The sequence below is a fragment of the Mesoplodon densirostris genome, chromosome 5, assembly GCF_025265405.1.
Source record: "Mesoplodon densirostris isolate mMesDen1 chromosome 5, mMesDen1 primary haplotype, whole genome shotgun sequence".
Classification (NCBI taxonomy): domain Eukaryota; kingdom Metazoa; phylum Chordata; class Mammalia; order Artiodactyla; family Ziphiidae; genus Mesoplodon; species Mesoplodon densirostris.
In genome coordinates this window covers 2448063-2463880 of record NC_082665.1, presented here as the reverse complement: position 1 = coordinate 2463880, position 15818 = coordinate 2448063, and the positions used below count along the sequence as shown (strand labels likewise).

Sequence of the window (15818 nt, the reverse complement as noted above, 5' to 3'; positions counted from 1 at the left end):
GGATACATGGTGTACCCCTGTCCCTTGTGCAAGGCCCAGGGAGACCCCTGTGTTTGCATCTCTGAGAGCGAGTCGGGGGATAGTATTCATGTCCAGAAAAATGATGCCAAATGTCTTTATTCTGGGTCCGACCTCACCTTCTGTGTTCGTGCTTCAGAACTTTTTGCCTCTTACTTTGCTGCAGGGTAGGCCCCTGGGGGTTTCAGATTCTCCCCTTCTGTTCACGGTGTGGATGGGCTCCTGCAGCTCAGATGCACAGAGGCTGCACAGTCACTTTGGCGGGGACCTTCCAGGACCCCAAAACTCTGCCCATCTCACGCGTGTCGGGGGACTGCCTTGTAACTCAGAGCGTCTCTAGGGACCGCCTGGGCGACAGGACAGAAGCTGGCACGCGGCCGAGCGCGCCTGTAGGGAGTTCACTGTGTGGGGCTCCTTTTGGAAAAGTCACCCAGTTTAGGGCAGAACAGGCCAGGTGCTGTATGTTTGCCACCTACAGCTGGTGGCAGCCGTGTCGTGTCACCGTGTCAGTGTGCAGGTACAGAGGGCGGGGGGGGCTCCTGCCCCGCCCCTGTTGGTGTGCTTAACCCCATCGGCCAGTTACCTGACCCCCCCCCCCCCCGCCCCGCAGCACTGCAGTCTGGCATCCTGTGCCAGCCAGGTGCCCAGAACCAGAGGCTTCCTGGAGCCGCCGCAGCTCCGCCTCTCCCCACAGCGGGTGGGGGCGGAGCTTCACAGCAGCGGCTGTCAGACACCTCGGGCTGGGGCAGCGCCGGCCGTGGCACAGGCCCTGTCACCAGTCCAGCCGGCCGCTGCGGGGGTGACCTCCCTGGCCCCACTTTACCCAGAATTTTGAGGACCCCCAGGCATGGATTCAGGCAGGGTTGCCCATCCTCAGCACCCTCCCCGACTCTGGGGGCTGCAGAGGTTTGCATCTCTCAGGAGCCCACAGTCTGGAGGGGAGCAGGGAGGTTGGAGGATGTTAGGGCCCGGATGTGGTCCCTGGGGAAGCAGGCTCTCCTAGGGCAGCCCTTGTCCCCGAGCCTCGCCCCACAGGCAGGCCCTCTCCTGGAGCCTCCACCCTCGTCTGGCTGTGCCCACGTCTCTAGGACTCTCGCCGCCTCGGTACTGCGTTCTGCCCTTTGTTGGAAATGCCCCCGGACGAAGGCAGGCCAGTCTCCACTGGACTCTCTGTACCCTCTTCTTTTCTTTCTTCCCCACTCTGCTCACATTCCAGATGTCACTCTCAGGCGTTAGTGCCTGCACGCAGGGTGGGGGGGCCTCAGCTCCCCTCAGCGGCCGGTGGGTCAGGGCATCTGTGTCCCTGTCATGTTTCCTGGTTCCTGCAGGGCCCGCTGGCCCAGGAGGAGGGGGACGCCTGTGGCCTGGTGGGGGACAGCCCCCCAGCAGGGCAGCTCAGGGACCAGCCATAGTCCTCCAGGGTCCTGGGCCTCCGCAGAGCCTTTAATGGAAAATACTGTCACTGCCAAGTAGCTGGGGAGACGGCCACACCGCCAGCCAGCGGGAAATCTTCATTTTCTTCTCTTTCCTTGTTCTTTTTTTTAAACCTTGGAGAACAAGTGTAAGACCAGGGAAAGAGCCAGAGTATCTCTCTCTCTCTTCAATGAGACGGTGAAGATGCGCCCTGAAAACATGGTGCTGGGGGTAGTGGCTTGTTCTGTGTGCACCGTGAACTGGAAGGAAAATGCACTCTGGTTCTTTAAGTTTTATGTCAGAGTCCTGGCCCCCGCAGTGGGTTTTACCCTCAATTCTTGATATCATACACAGAACAATGAGAATTGTTCCTCACATAAAATCATGAACTCTTCTATCTCCTTCAGCCATAAAGCCCCAGCCATCTGGAGAGCTGTGGCCTGAACCCCCTGTCCTAAGAGAAGGAGATCGAGGCTCCGGAACCTTAGCTTCTGTGGGAAAAAGCACATTTGACCTCCCCACCCGAGCAAAGTGGACTTTTTGTCGTGATGTTGCTGAACCTGTGTACCTCAGGCTCATTTCTGCTGGGACCTAGTCTAGCTGTCACGATGCCAACAGAGGGCCCCAGTTGTCTCTGTTCAGAATTTCCCATCTAGAAGTTATCCATGGCAGTCGCAGTGGGTTTTGATACAGTTTGGGTCCAAGTTAGAATTACCCTTTTTTTTATATTCACTTTCCACAGTTTAGTAACATGGAAAATAATCATTTATTTTAAGATGAGAGAGATATGGGCCCTGAATTGCTTGCTTATTACCAGAGTATAGATTTCAGACCTTGTCCTGGAGACTTTAAAGATGGATTCCAAAATAGGGTCCTTGTTTTTTAACCAGTCTTGAATCATTGCCAAGTCCTGCAAAGGTAACCAGGTTAGTCTGCGCTGCTCTTGCCGTGCAGGCCAGCGGGGGTAGGACAACGATGCTTTGCTGGTTGTCCTGTCCTTAAACTGTTAGGACCGGTCTTCAGAGCATGTTTCATTTTGCAGTGGCCGAGCCTGGCTTGGCGCTTCTGACCTCATCGCTTGAACCTCACGTTCACTCATCAGTTGAAAGGCAGAGAAGAGGGGGGACAGTGTTCCGTCTGGAGGCCGCTGGACCCCCAGTGTGCACACGCCCTCTCAGGACCACCTGCCTGCAGCGGTGGGGCCCGTGTCTGTGAATCAGTACCCGTGACCACGGGGCTGGGCTGTGCTCCACCCCGGCGCCAGAATCACCCGGAATCCCTGCCTCGGCCACCTGCCTGGTCTCAGGCCTCATTCACACACGTCTCCCCATGGGGCAGGGGTTGGCTCAGGAGCCACCAGCCCCTGCCTGGGCCAGAAGGAGGGCAATTGTGAGTGAGCGGAGTGGGTTATGTGCCAGCAGGGACGCGGTGAATGTGGTCCGTCCTGGCTTTCTGAGTGGGTGGGAGCCACGTGGCCCCCAGACTCACTTCTCAGATCCTGAGCCTACCCGTTTCCATCCCATGCCAGGCTGCAGGGGGCTTTGCTTCGCATCACCTCGTGTGGTGGTTCTTTGCGTCGGGACCCCTTGGAGAGCTGCCCCCGTGTCTATAGAGGAGGGAGGACGTCAGTTGGTGGGCCCTCGGGGGGAGGCGGCTCTGGGAGCCCAGGTCCACGGCCCTAGGCCAGGAAGCCTTGAACTTGGACCTGTTGGTCAGGATGCACATCCACCCAGGAGACCCTTCCATGTTCTCCAGGGCGGCCCATGGGCGTCGGTCAGGCTGGGCCCCCACAGAGCAGGGATCGGGCACCGCCCACACAAGGGTGGCCTTGGAGCTGTGCAGAGCTGGTGGACCCTTGCATGGTTAGCTTCTGTGGCCGACAGTGTCATGAACTGCCCGTTTTTACAGACAGCGCTGTGGTTTCAGAATCCAGTCACACGCTTCCGGCCTCTGCCAGGAGGGGACAACGAGGGCGGAGGTCCCTGCCCCCTCCCTGGTAGGCGACACACAGCAGCTGCCCTCTAGGGGCTTTTTCTTTGGGGCATTAGTCTTTCCTGTCCAGTGACTGGAACCAGGCTTTGTAGTCTGTGCTGTGCTGCACGGGGAGGAGGCCCGTGAATGTGTCCCGCTGCCACGTGGCCTGCTTGGGGCCCTAGTTCCTAAAACTGAGCTCTCCCCGTAGCGCGCGTCTTCCCGTGGACTCCGGCAGTTCATTCTTGGTTCAGAACGCTTCCTGTTCTTAATGTGCAAAGACACCGATTAAGAAACGATGTCTCACAAACTACATTCCTGCCTTTCGTTAGAGGTTTGCGCTCACGACGTGGTGTGTTCGTTTGGTCATTTGATGAGTCATCTTAGGTCTGACCTAGAGACAAGTTTACAACTTTATATGAATGGGAAGTTCTTCCTAGAATTTTCTTTTTAACTTCTGGCAGAGTAAACAGGTGTATTTAAAGCTTTCCACTGTCGGAGCTGAGCAGAGCCCTGTGCTCAGGGCGGGAGACCTTGTGTCCATCTCTGACCCTCAGGGAGGGGCCCCAAGCTCCAGGGTTGCAGTGAAGGAAGCTCCCAGCCCCACGTCAGCATGGGGCAGGTCCCCGATCTTCTGCAGCAGGAAACCCGTTCTGGGAGGACATACCTTCGTGAGGCCACGGGCCACTCACCCTGGCCTGGGACATCACTGCCCTGCAAGGGCCAGGACTGGGCAGACAGAGAGGAGGGCACGCCACCCAGGGCCCCTGTGCTCGTGAAGCCCCCAGGCAGCCCTTAGTCCTTGTGCGTCCGAGGATGCAGAGCTGGGCACCCTCTCATGCTCTTCTGAGCCGGAGCTGGGTCAGCGGCTTTTGGACCACTAGTTGCTTTCTCACCGAGGACCCAGCTTCTGGCCCAAGGAGGGTGGGTGTAGGGCATGGTGGGGGGTCAGGACAGAAAGGGGGAATCAGTAAGCCTGGCAGCAACCCCCCCCCCATTGTGCCCCAAAACTCCAGCCGTAGTGCATTCCTGCAAAATATCTGGGACTGTCACCTTGATGATGGGAGGTGCAGATGTTGATATATGGGGAAATGGAAGTGAAATCTTAATTTACTCCATGCAGCCCCTGAAGGATAAGAAGTATGTGGGTGGCGTTTTGAATGTTTTGAGATTTAAAGCTGCATACTTTCTAATTTAGAATTTTCGTTGGGATTTCCCCCAACAGTTGCAAAACTGGACCGACTGGAGGACCGAGGCACTGACTCAGGCCAGTCGATGCCGACCCAGTTCTTCCCTAATTGAGCTCAGATTTTGGAGGCTTCTCGGGGGAAGTGATGCAGCCTTGGGACACACCTCGATCCCGGCTGCAAGTTGGCGGGGGGCGGGGGGGTCTCTGTGTTTCTGGCAGTGGTTTCACTAGCCTCGTCCTCTACCAGCCCCACCTGTGTGCGTGTGGATGCGTTTTAAACGTAAAACTCGTTCCAGTGCTGTAGAGGCCGTGTCTGTCTGTACTGGTCTTACTGACTTATGATTATCGCAAATAAATATTTTCATGGTGATTGTGTTGAAGTGTGATTTCTTTTTTCCAGAGGAGCTCCCTTCTGTGAACTAGGACCTAAAGCTGTGTTAAACAGCCAACCAAGCAGTGGTTACTGCTGGGGACGGAGGGCAGCTGATTCCCTCGGGAAAGGACCTGACATCCCTCTTTCGGGAAAGGACCTGCACTGTCCTGCCCGCCATGGCCAGGTCCCCTCTCCTGCTCTGTCCTCTGCCCTGGGAGGGCTGGTTTGGATGCTCTGGGCAGTGGGCTCCAGGCGGGCTTCCCGCAGGATTGGGCTCCCTTTCCCGGCCCCTCCCTGCCCGATTCTGAGGACCAGCTTCAGTCACTGACCAAGCCTCATGCTCCTTCCGGCTTCCTTCACACCTGGGTGGTGACAGCGCGGGTCCTGTGAGCCCTGCAGGTACCTGCTCTCCCCAGGATCAGCCCTCATCTCTGTAAATAAGTCCTCAGGTCGCCTCTGGGCAGCACCTGGCCCTGCTGGACAGGCAGGGAGGGGCGGGGGAGGACGCGGGATCCTGTCCCAAGTGCCTCTGACTCGACCTCTCAGATCCGCTTCTGCCAACCCTGTGCTGCTCTGCTTGCCAGCAAGGCCCTCCTGGCCCGGACTCCGCCTCCTGGTGACAGTCCCCTGTGGCTGCTGTGACATGTCCCCACTAGTTGAGCTTAAAGCAACACAGATGTCTTCGTTCACAGTCTGGAGGTCAGACGTCTGAAAACGGTGGGCAGAGCCGGCTCCTTCCGCAGGCCCCAGACAGACTCTTCCCGGCCTGCCTTTTCCAGCTTCTGGAGGCACCTGTGTGCCTTGGCTCGTGGCCCCTCCTCCACCTTCAGTCTCTCTGACACTGACCCTCCTGCCTCCCTCTCACGGGGACCCTGTGATGACGCTGGGCCCACCCGGCTATGCCAAGAACATCTCCCCATCTTAAGACCCTTCGCTTAATCACATCTGCCAAGACCCTTTTGCAGTATAAGGTAACATCCACAGGTTTCGGGCACTGGGACACGTGTTGTATGGAACTTTCCCGGGGCCTCTGGGATCTCAGCCACACAGCGTCCTGTCTGTAATTCTGCCTAAGTTAGGACACGGAAGAAATTCCCCATGAGGTGCAGACTCAGGCTGGCCTCTGTGGCAGTCTTCACCTGCCCAAGGCTGTCCCAGGCCCCTGCCATCGTGTTGCTCTGCGTACCCTGAGTGTGGCTGTCATCCATGACCTTGGGGTAGGGGGTGGGGGGATGGGGGAAAGGAAGGGAGAGGAGAGGAGGCACTTTCCTCCCTCTTCCATCCATCCCCTTTCCCCACTGCTAAAGATTATTCAGATATAATTCACATTACACGCAGTTTGCCCACTTTGAGGGTAGAATTCAGGGTCTCGTTATAAAGGTAGCACCCTTGAAAAGGATGCTAAATGTAGCTTTGGGGTCTCCCCCAGAATCAATGGTGTCCTCCAATAAGTCAGGGCCACCAGAACCTCAGAATGTGACCTTATTTGGAAATAGGATCTTCGCAGATGTACTAGTTGAGGTCACACTGCTCTAGGGTGGACCTAAACCTGGTAACTGGGGTCCTGATGGGGTGGGGAGGGCCGCACACACACAGGCAGACGCATGATGCGGCCACAAGCCCAGGGACGCCTGGGAAACCAAGAAAATGGGTTGCGTTGGAAGTAGGGTCCTTAAAGGGGAGAAATGGGCCCTGAGGCCTGGGGTGGGGACGTGTGGAAGGACACGTCTGAGGACCTTGAACCCCTAATTCCTCCAGATGCCCAGCAGCCCCCCACACTCGCCTCGGCTGAAAATCAGCTCCCGCCCTTGGAGACCAAGCAACAGCCACACACCTGAGGCAGGTGCCTCACAGACCGACACGTTTCCCTTCCAGATGCACCTCTACCACCTCTGGAGCTCCAGGCCAGTCACCAGCCAGGTCTCAGCCAAGCGGAGAGGGAAGCATAGGCCTGAGCGGCCAGGAATGCCCTACATGCCCAGGAAGTGCAGGACTGGCTCCTGGGTGCCGGCAGGCACGGGGAGCGTCAGGTGGGCAGGGGTATCAGGGGTGGGAGATGGTGCAGAACACGTGCAGCCCAGAGGCTGAGCTCGTGATGGCCTTGCAGGCTGATGGCGCTCGGCGGTACCTGCAGGGTTACCACCTGTCCTGCCCACACCTGACCACCTCTACACCAGAGCCAGAAATGTGCCAGTGTGTCTGAAGACATCTCGAGCTAATGCTCTAGAATCGGATTTGCTGAAAAAAATGTATTCATGTATTTATGTATTTATTCATTTTCGGCCACGCCATGCAGCTTGCGAGATCTTAATTCCCCAACCGGGATTGACCCTCGCACTCCGCAGCAAAGGCCCAGAGTCCTCACCACTGGACCGCCAGGGAATTCCCTCAAATCTTGTATTTTAGACAGGATACAGTCACAGCAACGGAGGCGTGTGGAGCTGCGGTTAGAACACAGGCTCCTGGAATCCTGGGTCTACAGCCCGCCTGCTGTGACCTGGGCATCCCCCACCCCCTGGCTCAGCTGCTCGGGGTGGGGGGGTCTCAGGCCGCACGAGGTCCAGCGGGGGCTCCACCCTGGACAGCTCTCACCCCGTGACACCTCCCTACTGTGATTACGGCTTCAGATGAAGAAAAAACCCCAAAACAGAAAATTTGTGAACACTGAAAAAATACATATATTTAAAGAGAACACAAACCCTCCTTGAAAGTAATTTACTTAAGATCATTGACTGGGAGAAAAAAATGAACACAATGAAAGTGAGGAACAGAGACACCGGAGAGGAGCATCCCACCCCCCCACCCCCCGAGTGGCACCACGTGAGGTCCCAGACACAGGTTGGCAGTGGAGAGACCCACATGGGCGACGGGCTCTGCAAAATTGGGACTAGAAGTAGGTCAGCTCGTCGTGTCTGCCTTTGTTGGTCTGGTAGCTGGCCAAGACCAAGGGCTTGTTCTCGTGTGGGAGGCTTTCAAATACTCGAATGTGCACGAAGCTGTCTTCGTCCACTTGAACCTGGGAAGAGAGTCCCGTGAGGGGCGGGTGCAGCCCCTGACCCCCTGCTCCACTGGACTCGGCTGGACTGGGAGAAAGGCCCTGGGTGCCAGGAGGCCATGTCCCTTCAGGTGACCAGTGACTGGGCTGAGGACATTCCCACCTTCCTCCTCCGAGTGCAGGGGACACCCTCGTTGCCCCAGCCAGCACCCGGCACCGACACGCACTCCATCAGAGCCCTGAGTCCCCGAAAGGCTCGGTCCTCCCCTCCAGGAGGCTGTGCGCACACGTGCACACACACGCGCGCGCGTGCACACGCGTGCTCATTTTAGATGGCCAGCAACCCCCTGAAGCTGGGGGCTGCCACTCGACCCTCTTAAGCACCCCTGCCCAGGCACCTAGGCGCCCCCAATTCAGGCCAGACCTTCCGAAGAGGCTGACATCCCACCTTGATGAAGAAGACCCTCCCGGCGACCACCTGGCTCTTGAACTCCACAGCCTTGAACATCGGGAACTTCTTCTCCTTCTCTTCCAGCTGGGACCTCACCTGGGGGAGGAGAGAACGGAGAGACACGTGCACTTACTTGAATTAAATGTCACGGCTGAACTCTGATGCCGGCCCTCTACAGACTTTCTATCACACGACTGTTCTTCACAACTGAGCAGACACATTAAATTGTCGGCTCTGATGATAAAGTACAGAAAACAGCTCTCTAATTCTGCCGAGTTTCAACGGTACTATTTCTCTGTGTCATTTTCCCTTTCTTTTCCAGGCATGGAATAGTTTGATATTTTCATCATCACGACAACGTATGTGAGTTCATACCCTGTTTTTCTCTTTTACTTAACAAACAGTTCACTGCAAAGAGTAGATACAGTTTTTTAATTACTCTTTTAAATGTTTTTTTTTTAATTTTTATTTTTGCTGCATCGGGTCTCAGTTGCCGCATGCGGGCTCTCCCTTGTGGCGCACGGGCTCAGTAGTTGTGGTGCACAGGCTCAGTAGTTGTGGCATGCGGGCTTAGTTGCTCTGCGGCATGTGGGATCTTAGTTCCCTGACCAGGGCTCGAACCTGCATCCCCTGCATTGGAAGCAGGATTCTTGACCACTGGACCACCAGGGAAGTTCCTAATTACACTTTTATTTGTTTATTTTTAAAGAAATTTTATTTATTTATTTATTTATCTTTGGCTGTGTTGGGTCTTCATTGCTGCTTGCGGGCTTTCTCTAGTTGCAGCGAGTGGGGGCTACTCTTCATTGCGGAGCACAGCCTCTAGGCATGCAGGCTTCAGTAGCTGTGTCATGCAGGCTTCAGTATTGTGGCACACGGGCTCAGTAGTTGTGCACGGGCTTAGTTGCTCCGCAGCATGTCGATCTTCCCAGACCAGGGATTGAACCTGTGTCCCCTGCATTGGCAGGAGGATTTTTAACCACTGCACCACCATGGAAGTCCCTAATTACTCTTTTAAAATTGAAAGCTAAAACAGTTAAAAATGTTAAACTAAATTTAATATTAAATTTAATCTTCCATCTTTTAGATGTGCCTTAATTCTCTTAAGTATTCCCAATTTCTTGTGTGACAGATAATGCAGCAGATAACACACTTTTGCAGGGAAAAATGCTTTGCTGCAGTTTTAGATGATTTCTCTAGGATGCAATGCCTTTGGGCGGAGGCTGGTCCTGATCCTTGGTGTCAAACGGTAATCACAGGTAATCACACTTTCGGATTAGTCCTGTTTTCCAGGGTCTTGGCCTTTTGGGAACTGAGCATTCTTATGGAGGAAGGGGGGAGAAGGTTGTTTTGTCTTGACTTTAAAACCTAATCTAGTTTCAAAGTGCTCTGGCTGCTCTCTGGATTACTGGCAGGCACTAGAGCACGCTGACTCTGCACTGCAGTCACCGGACGAGTTCTAGAGGGTCGGAGGATTTCAGTGAAGCCCGGAAGCGTGCTGCTTTGGGAGCTGAGGGGGGTCACCGCCACGCATGCCAGCGAGTCCCTGTGGCAAAGGCCTTCAGGGAGGGGGGCTCCCTGTGGATAAGGTGGGCAGAAAGGACAGGAGGGAGGGTCAGGAAGTGAGAAGGCGGGCCGCCTTCTCTCCACGCAGCTGCCACGGCTCCCACGGCAGTGCGCGTGTCCCCTGGGGCTGGTGCCCACCTGCGTCTGAACACTCCCCCGTGGGGCCCTTCTTCCTGCCAGGTGCCTGCCAGGTCTGCAGGGAACTGACCCTGCAGACAGTTTACAAGACCAGGGGGGTGAGTGACACCCACAGACCCTCCTGGGAGTCTGAGATGGAATCGTCTCTCTCTCTGCTTCAGGGGGGCTTGCACAGAGCCCCCGCCCTGTGCACGGACTGAGTGGCTTGAGAAAACCCTAAAGGAGGTGGCGGAACAGAGCATGTGCAGGCGGCGAATGCCAGGCCAGGCCACAGCCTGCGGGACGGCAGGTCACTGACACCGCTGCCTGCCGGCCAGGAGAAAGATGAGCTGGGCTGTAGCCAGGGGGTGTGCAGAAGACCCCGGGTCACTTAGGAAGCTGCCAGTTTCCAGCCCTGAGGGGACCAGGTCGGGCAGAGGGCCAGGGAGGGCCCTAGGACAGGGCTGGAAGAGGCGGGGGCGCAATGCAGCACCGCGACGTCCTTCTGACCGGGCCGGTCTCTGGCCTCTGATCTTCTCATGTGCAGCCCAGACTGTCCCAAAAGCGTCAGTACAAAGGGCCACCAGATGGTGCCCATGCCCCTCACAGAGACCACCCAGCACAAAGGCAGCCTCCTTGTTCCCAGGGGCAGTGAGAACGGTCCACTGACGTATCACTTTCAAGGAACTGACCCCAAATGAAGGGGCCCTTTGAGACAGTGACTCTTCCCTCCCAAGTGAGCTGACACATTTAAAGTTCACCTGACAAGCGGGGAATTCTCAGGCCCGGAAAACCACGAAGAGGCGGGAAGGGGTCTTGCTTGTCAAGAGCCGACTTTGCTGGCACACGAGGACAGGCAGGGCAGGCCCCGCTCCTCCCACCCTCACCTGATCCTTGGGTGCAGGTGCCTTCCTCGGAGCCCGGCCCAACAGCTGCCCAGGGTCCGAACCAGGCTGGATTGCATTTCGAAGCTGTTCATTTGGAGAGAACCTCAAACGTACACCAAAGTGCTAGAATAACAGCCTAAGTCTAGAACGCCTGTGGATCTGTGCCCGGACTCGCTCAGGGTTACTTCACCCCTCCTACTGTACCGTTTGCTCTCTAAGTGCTTGTCCCCAACGGGCACGTCGCGGCACTACCCCTGTGGCCACCTCCGCTCGCGGGCGCGCTTCCCAGGCGCGGAGGGGCATCGGCCTGCGCCCAGTCCGGCCCACGGCGGGATGCGCTCGGGCGCACCGCCTCTGTCCCAGCGGCGATGCCTGCCGACTGCCCGGGCCCGCAGGACCCCATCCGCCCCCCGGGGCCCTGACCTGGTCGGCGATGGCCTGGATGTCGGCCGTGGCCGGCTGCGTGGGGGTGGGCGCGCCGCACATCATCTCGGCGGCAGGCGGGGCGGGCGGGCGTGGACACCAGGCGGCAGTCACTCGGGAGCAGCGGAGGCGCACGAGCAGCGGACTCTGGCGGGAGCAGCTGACTGAAATACAGCGCCCGGACCGGGCGCGGCGGTCACGTGGCGCGCGGGCGGAACCACGGCGCGCGGCTGGGGGGGAATCCGGGACCGGAAATGGGGTGCTGAGAGCCCGGGGCGGGAATGAGGCGCGGGGCGTCCTGATAGAAATGCGCCGTGGGCGGGAGCAGGCCGCAGCCTGGGACCCCCGGCAGGCACCTTCTCGGGACTAAGGGTCGTGTGCTGTAGGGCTGTCCCCTCTCCCTGGGTTTGGTGTCAACCACCCCCCGTCGGCTGAGTCATAGGGTGGGATGGGGGCGCGGCCGCAGGATCCGGGAAGAGGGTGGGTGGGGCCCTGCAGGCTGTGGGTGGGAGTGCGGGCGCGGTCCGTAGGTTCCCGGTAAGGGAGGTGCTCCGGGTCTCGCGGTGGCTGGGCGGGCGCTGCCCCGGGCACTGCCCTGCTGGGAACCTCGGGGGTACCGGCCCGGTGCGGGGCAGGGCGCGGGGCGGAGTTGGCCCATCCTGACTCCTCCCTGGCCTCCCGGACCACACAGTGCCCCCAGACCCCACTGTCCTGTCTTGGTCTCCGGGTCCCCACAGTTTGACCCACTGCGTGAGATGACAGTAGTGGGTCCTGAAACGACACGGGCTTTCGGGGTCCGGAGAGCAGCGGGCAGCTGGACCGAGGGCGGAGGGGAGAGAAGCCCCCGCCCAGCGCGGGAGCTGGGGGGGCTGGGGGAGAGGGGCAGGGGTGGGCTGGCAGGCCCTCCCTCCCGCGGGCATCTGCCTGCCTGGCGCCCCTCATCGCATGGCCCGGCCCAGCGCCCCACCTGGGCCGGCCTGTCATGTGGGCTGCTGTGAACATCATGGGCGTGTGACCCGGGGACACAGTGAAGGGCTGACGTGGGTGGACAGAAGAGGCCCAAAGGAGTCCAGTGATGGGGAGGTGATGACTCCCAGGGTCTCAGGCTGGGGTGGGGTCAGGTGGATGGAGTTAGTTAAGGGCTTGGTTCTGACGGGGTTTGGTTTGGGATTGAGACATCCTGGGATGAGAGGGTTCAAAGTCCTGGGAAGGGAAGGTTCCCCATCTTACTGGGGCAGGGTGGGGCCTGTGCTGGGAGCTGTCTGGACAGGACTGGCCTTTCAGAAGATCCAGCTGCCCCCCACCCGACAGGGCTGCACCTCTGGGCACTGGGCCTCTCCCATCACTGGGCGCTGACTCTGCAGGCAGAGGCCCAGCCTCGCTTCCTGGTGGGCCCAGTGGGAGTGGCCCGTGAGCGAGTGTGTGGGGAGGTGAGCCTTTCTGGTACTTTCTAGGGCAGAGCCTGGTCTGTAAGTTCAGGGAAGCATGGGAGGACGTGTGTGGTTGAGCCCTGGAGGGAGGGGAAGGAGAGACTGACACCCATCAAAGGCCCAAGCACAGAAAGCCAAACCCTGACAGCAGGGTTTGCAGCAAAGTCAGGGTTCCAAGCAAGGGAGGAGGGAAGCCTCAGATCCACTCCTCATTGGTCTGAGTTAGCAGTTTTTACTTTTCTTAATGATCATTTGCTTTTTTTTTTTTTTTTTTTTTTTTTTTTGCGGTACGCGGGCCTCTCACTGTTGTGGTCTCTCCCGTTGCGGAGCACAGGCTCCGGACGCGCAGGCTCAGCGGCCATGGCTCACGGGCCCAGCTGCTCCGCGGCACGTGGGATCCTCCCGGACCGGGGCACGAACCCGTGTCCCCGGCATCGGCAGGTGGACTCTCAACCACTGTGCCACCAGGGAAGCCCGATCATTTGCATTTAATGGAAAGAAAGAACTATTCATTGAAAGACATTTTTACGAGAATGAAAAAACAAACCACCCACTGGGATAAATATTCTCATTACACATATCGGACAATATATAAATAACTCCTACCAATGAGTGAATAAAAGATCATTAAAAATAGGCAGTGTACTTGAAATGGCACTTCCAATTTACATTCAGAAAAACTGAGTTAGCCGTTTTTAAAGGGGAAGAACAGAGAGCTGGGGTGAATCATCTGAATCACCTGCCGTCTACTGTGTCGTTGGTCTGGTGGTCTGCGACTCTGGAGTCTGTGTCAACATACTCTGTAAAGGTCATCTTGCCCTGGAAGATGGCTCAGAACAGCACATAAACAGTGATGCTTATTGGAACGCTGTGGCTCCAAGCCCCTGACCTTCGCTACTCCTTACTCATTAGGCAAAAATGTGATCAAACAGGTATGGGCTAGGACAAGAGGGAAAAACAAGAACAGACAGCCGGGCATGAGTGTTCATTATAAACCAGTCACAGGACTGGGTTTCAAGACTCTCACAATTCATAACTGAATAAATGAATGAATGAGAGACAGATTTGACCCCATACAAATGGAAAACTCCTCTGTGTCCAAAACAAAGCCTCAGAAAATAATGACCCAGAAGGGCAAGGCAGGCGGTTCTGTGGCATTTGTCATCCTGAAGCTCGGGGTGGTGGCGGGGGGTGGGGGGGCACCTTGAGGCGTCTCCTTATGCCTGACCCTCTGTGCCTGCTGGACCTGGGTCTGCAGGTGCTCACATTTTAGAACTAGGAGGGTGATACCTGTGGAAAGGCTTGTTTCTTCAGAGCTGGCTGTAGCAGGGGATCCACCACCGTCACTTGGGTTTTGACAGAGACTCAGAGGCAGGCAGAGGAGGGGGCGGCTTGTACTAGAAAAAAGGAAAGCTTAGCTGTGTCCTGATGGAGCCTTTGGGCCCGGGGAGGCTGTGGGCAGGCTCACTACAAGCCGGGCGTCCTGTTTGGTTGCTTTCAGGGGCCTATTTGGCCTTCTCTGGTTGTCCTGGGTTAGAAGCGGGATGGGGCAAAAGTTAGGGAAGGTGACTGTCACAGCCACCCCTGACATTCTGGGCCAATGGCTGCAGAGGCTGTGGTTTGGCTGCTGGATGGTGGTTGCACACGTGGTGGGTCTCTTGTCACATGTACCTGGTCTGGCCATTGTCCATCTGTACAGTCATTGCCTCATGCTGCCTTATGAAGTCAGTGTTGCTTTATTGCTGCAGGTTTGGGTCCAGACATGTTTTCCAGCTGCCAGGGAAGGCGAGCTCTGCAGGTCAAACTCTTGAATGCTGATCCACCCTTTCCTTGTACCTGCTGTGTGGCATAGGAGTAACTGCTGACCCTCTCTGTGCTTGAATGAAGCACTAAGGGAATTAATGAGCATAAAATGCTTGGGACAGTGTCTGAGCCCTAGGGTGAGTTGATGATGTTACCACAATCATTGCCTATAATTACTATACTAACAGAAGTCTAACCCATAATTAGCATTACTTTTTCTGCCCAAATGCCCTGGAAAAATGTTGACATTCACCTCATTCCTTGACGACACAGCTTTTTATCCTACTAGAGCCAGGGGAAGAGACCTAGTATCCCGTCTCCTCATATAGAGTCCTGAGGCCATTCACTTCAGTTTGAAATCCCTATATTCAGAAGGATCAAAATTTTAAATTCAAGCAATTTTGGGGTTTCACTTGTGATCTCTGATTTTCCCAGAGTCAGTAGAAGCCAAGGTGTTTTTTTTTTTTTTTTCTCAGTGTCGCCTGGTCCCTTCTACCCCAGCAAGACAGCTGTAGAGCTGCAGACGTTTTCCCTTCTTCCCTTCTGGATGCTTTGGCTGGACTAATAATTAAATTGATATAAGACAGATTAACAGGAGAAAACCAAATTTAATTTCTTACATATAGGAGCCCCAAAGATATGAGACCAAGGGCGAGCCTGGCAATTGAGGCTTATATGCCTCAAGGAATGGGATGGGGGCCTGGGGCTCCGAAGGGGAGGAGGGTCCTTCACGGGGCAATACAGAGAGCTGAGTTTGGTCATTAATGTTTGCCCTGCTGTGCAGGGAAGTCTTTCAGATAAAAAAAGTTATCTCCGGTAATAGCTCTTCTTCTGGTACAGGCCCCCTATCTCAATTCTTTTAGGTAGTTAAGGAAGAGGTCATAGTGTTTCCTGAGCCTGCTGGCTCCTGATTGCCTACAGCTCAAAATAGTCCACGTGCCCAAGGGGCGTATTCTGTTCTCCTCACAGCCTGGCTTGTGTGTTTCCCTGTTGGCACGCTTAGGCAGGTGACTCATACACCTGTGTACCATTCTATTCAGTTGCTTGTGTTTCATACTGCAAAAATTTCATCACCAGAATTTGTTGCTAATTAAATTCTAGCCCAAGAGACCCTTTGGGTGGGGGGAGAAAAAAAGAAAAAGATGAAACATTTAAACAAGTAAGCATTTATTACATTGACCT

The 15818-nt window shown here is 56.2% G+C and overlaps 2 protein-coding genes across 2 annotated transcripts in view; one reads left to right on the top strand and one right to left on the bottom strand.

The window, feature by feature from the left end:
• Nucleotides 1-4954, top strand: part of PDXK (pyridoxal kinase) — a 31528-nt gene extending 26574 nt beyond the window's left edge. Inside the window, exon 11 of the mRNA XM_060100407.1 lies at nucleotides 4628-4954. Within this exon, the coding sequence (XP_059956390.1) occupies nucleotides 4628-4704 (77 nt within the window). The 3' untranslated portion in view covers nucleotides 4705-4954. The remainder of the gene's footprint in view (nucleotides 1-4627) is intronic.
• A 2262-nt stretch (nucleotides 4955-7216) lies between these two features.
• CSTB (cystatin B) lies at nucleotides 7217-11583 on the bottom strand. Its single transcript, XM_060099700.1, has 3 exons — nucleotides 11404-11583; nucleotides 8408-8506; nucleotides 7217-7980 (listed from the first exon to the last, which is right to left on the bottom strand). Exons 1-3 carry the CDS (start codon nucleotides 11467-11469, stop codon nucleotides 7852-7854), a joined length of 294 nt encoding a protein of 97 aa, XP_059955683.1. The 5' UTR covers nucleotides 11470-11583; the 3' UTR covers nucleotides 7217-7851.
• Between the last annotated feature and the right edge of the window lie 4235 nt (nucleotides 11584-15818).

Bases quoted from the DNA above. Each gene is read 5' to 3' on its own strand.
- CSTB (XM_060099700.1), bottom strand. From the start codon at position 11,469: ATGATGTGCGGCGCGCCCACCCCCACGCAGCCGGCCACGGCCGACATC. The intron at 8,507-11,403 runs GTCAGGGCCCCG...CTCCTCCCCCAG, and splicing joins TCCAGGCCATCGCCGACCAG to GTGAGGTCCCAGCTGGAAGA. The intron at 7,981-8,407 runs GTGGGATGTCAG...CTCTCTTCCCAG, and splicing joins GGAGGGTCTTCTTCATCAAG to GTTCAAGTGGACGAAGACAG.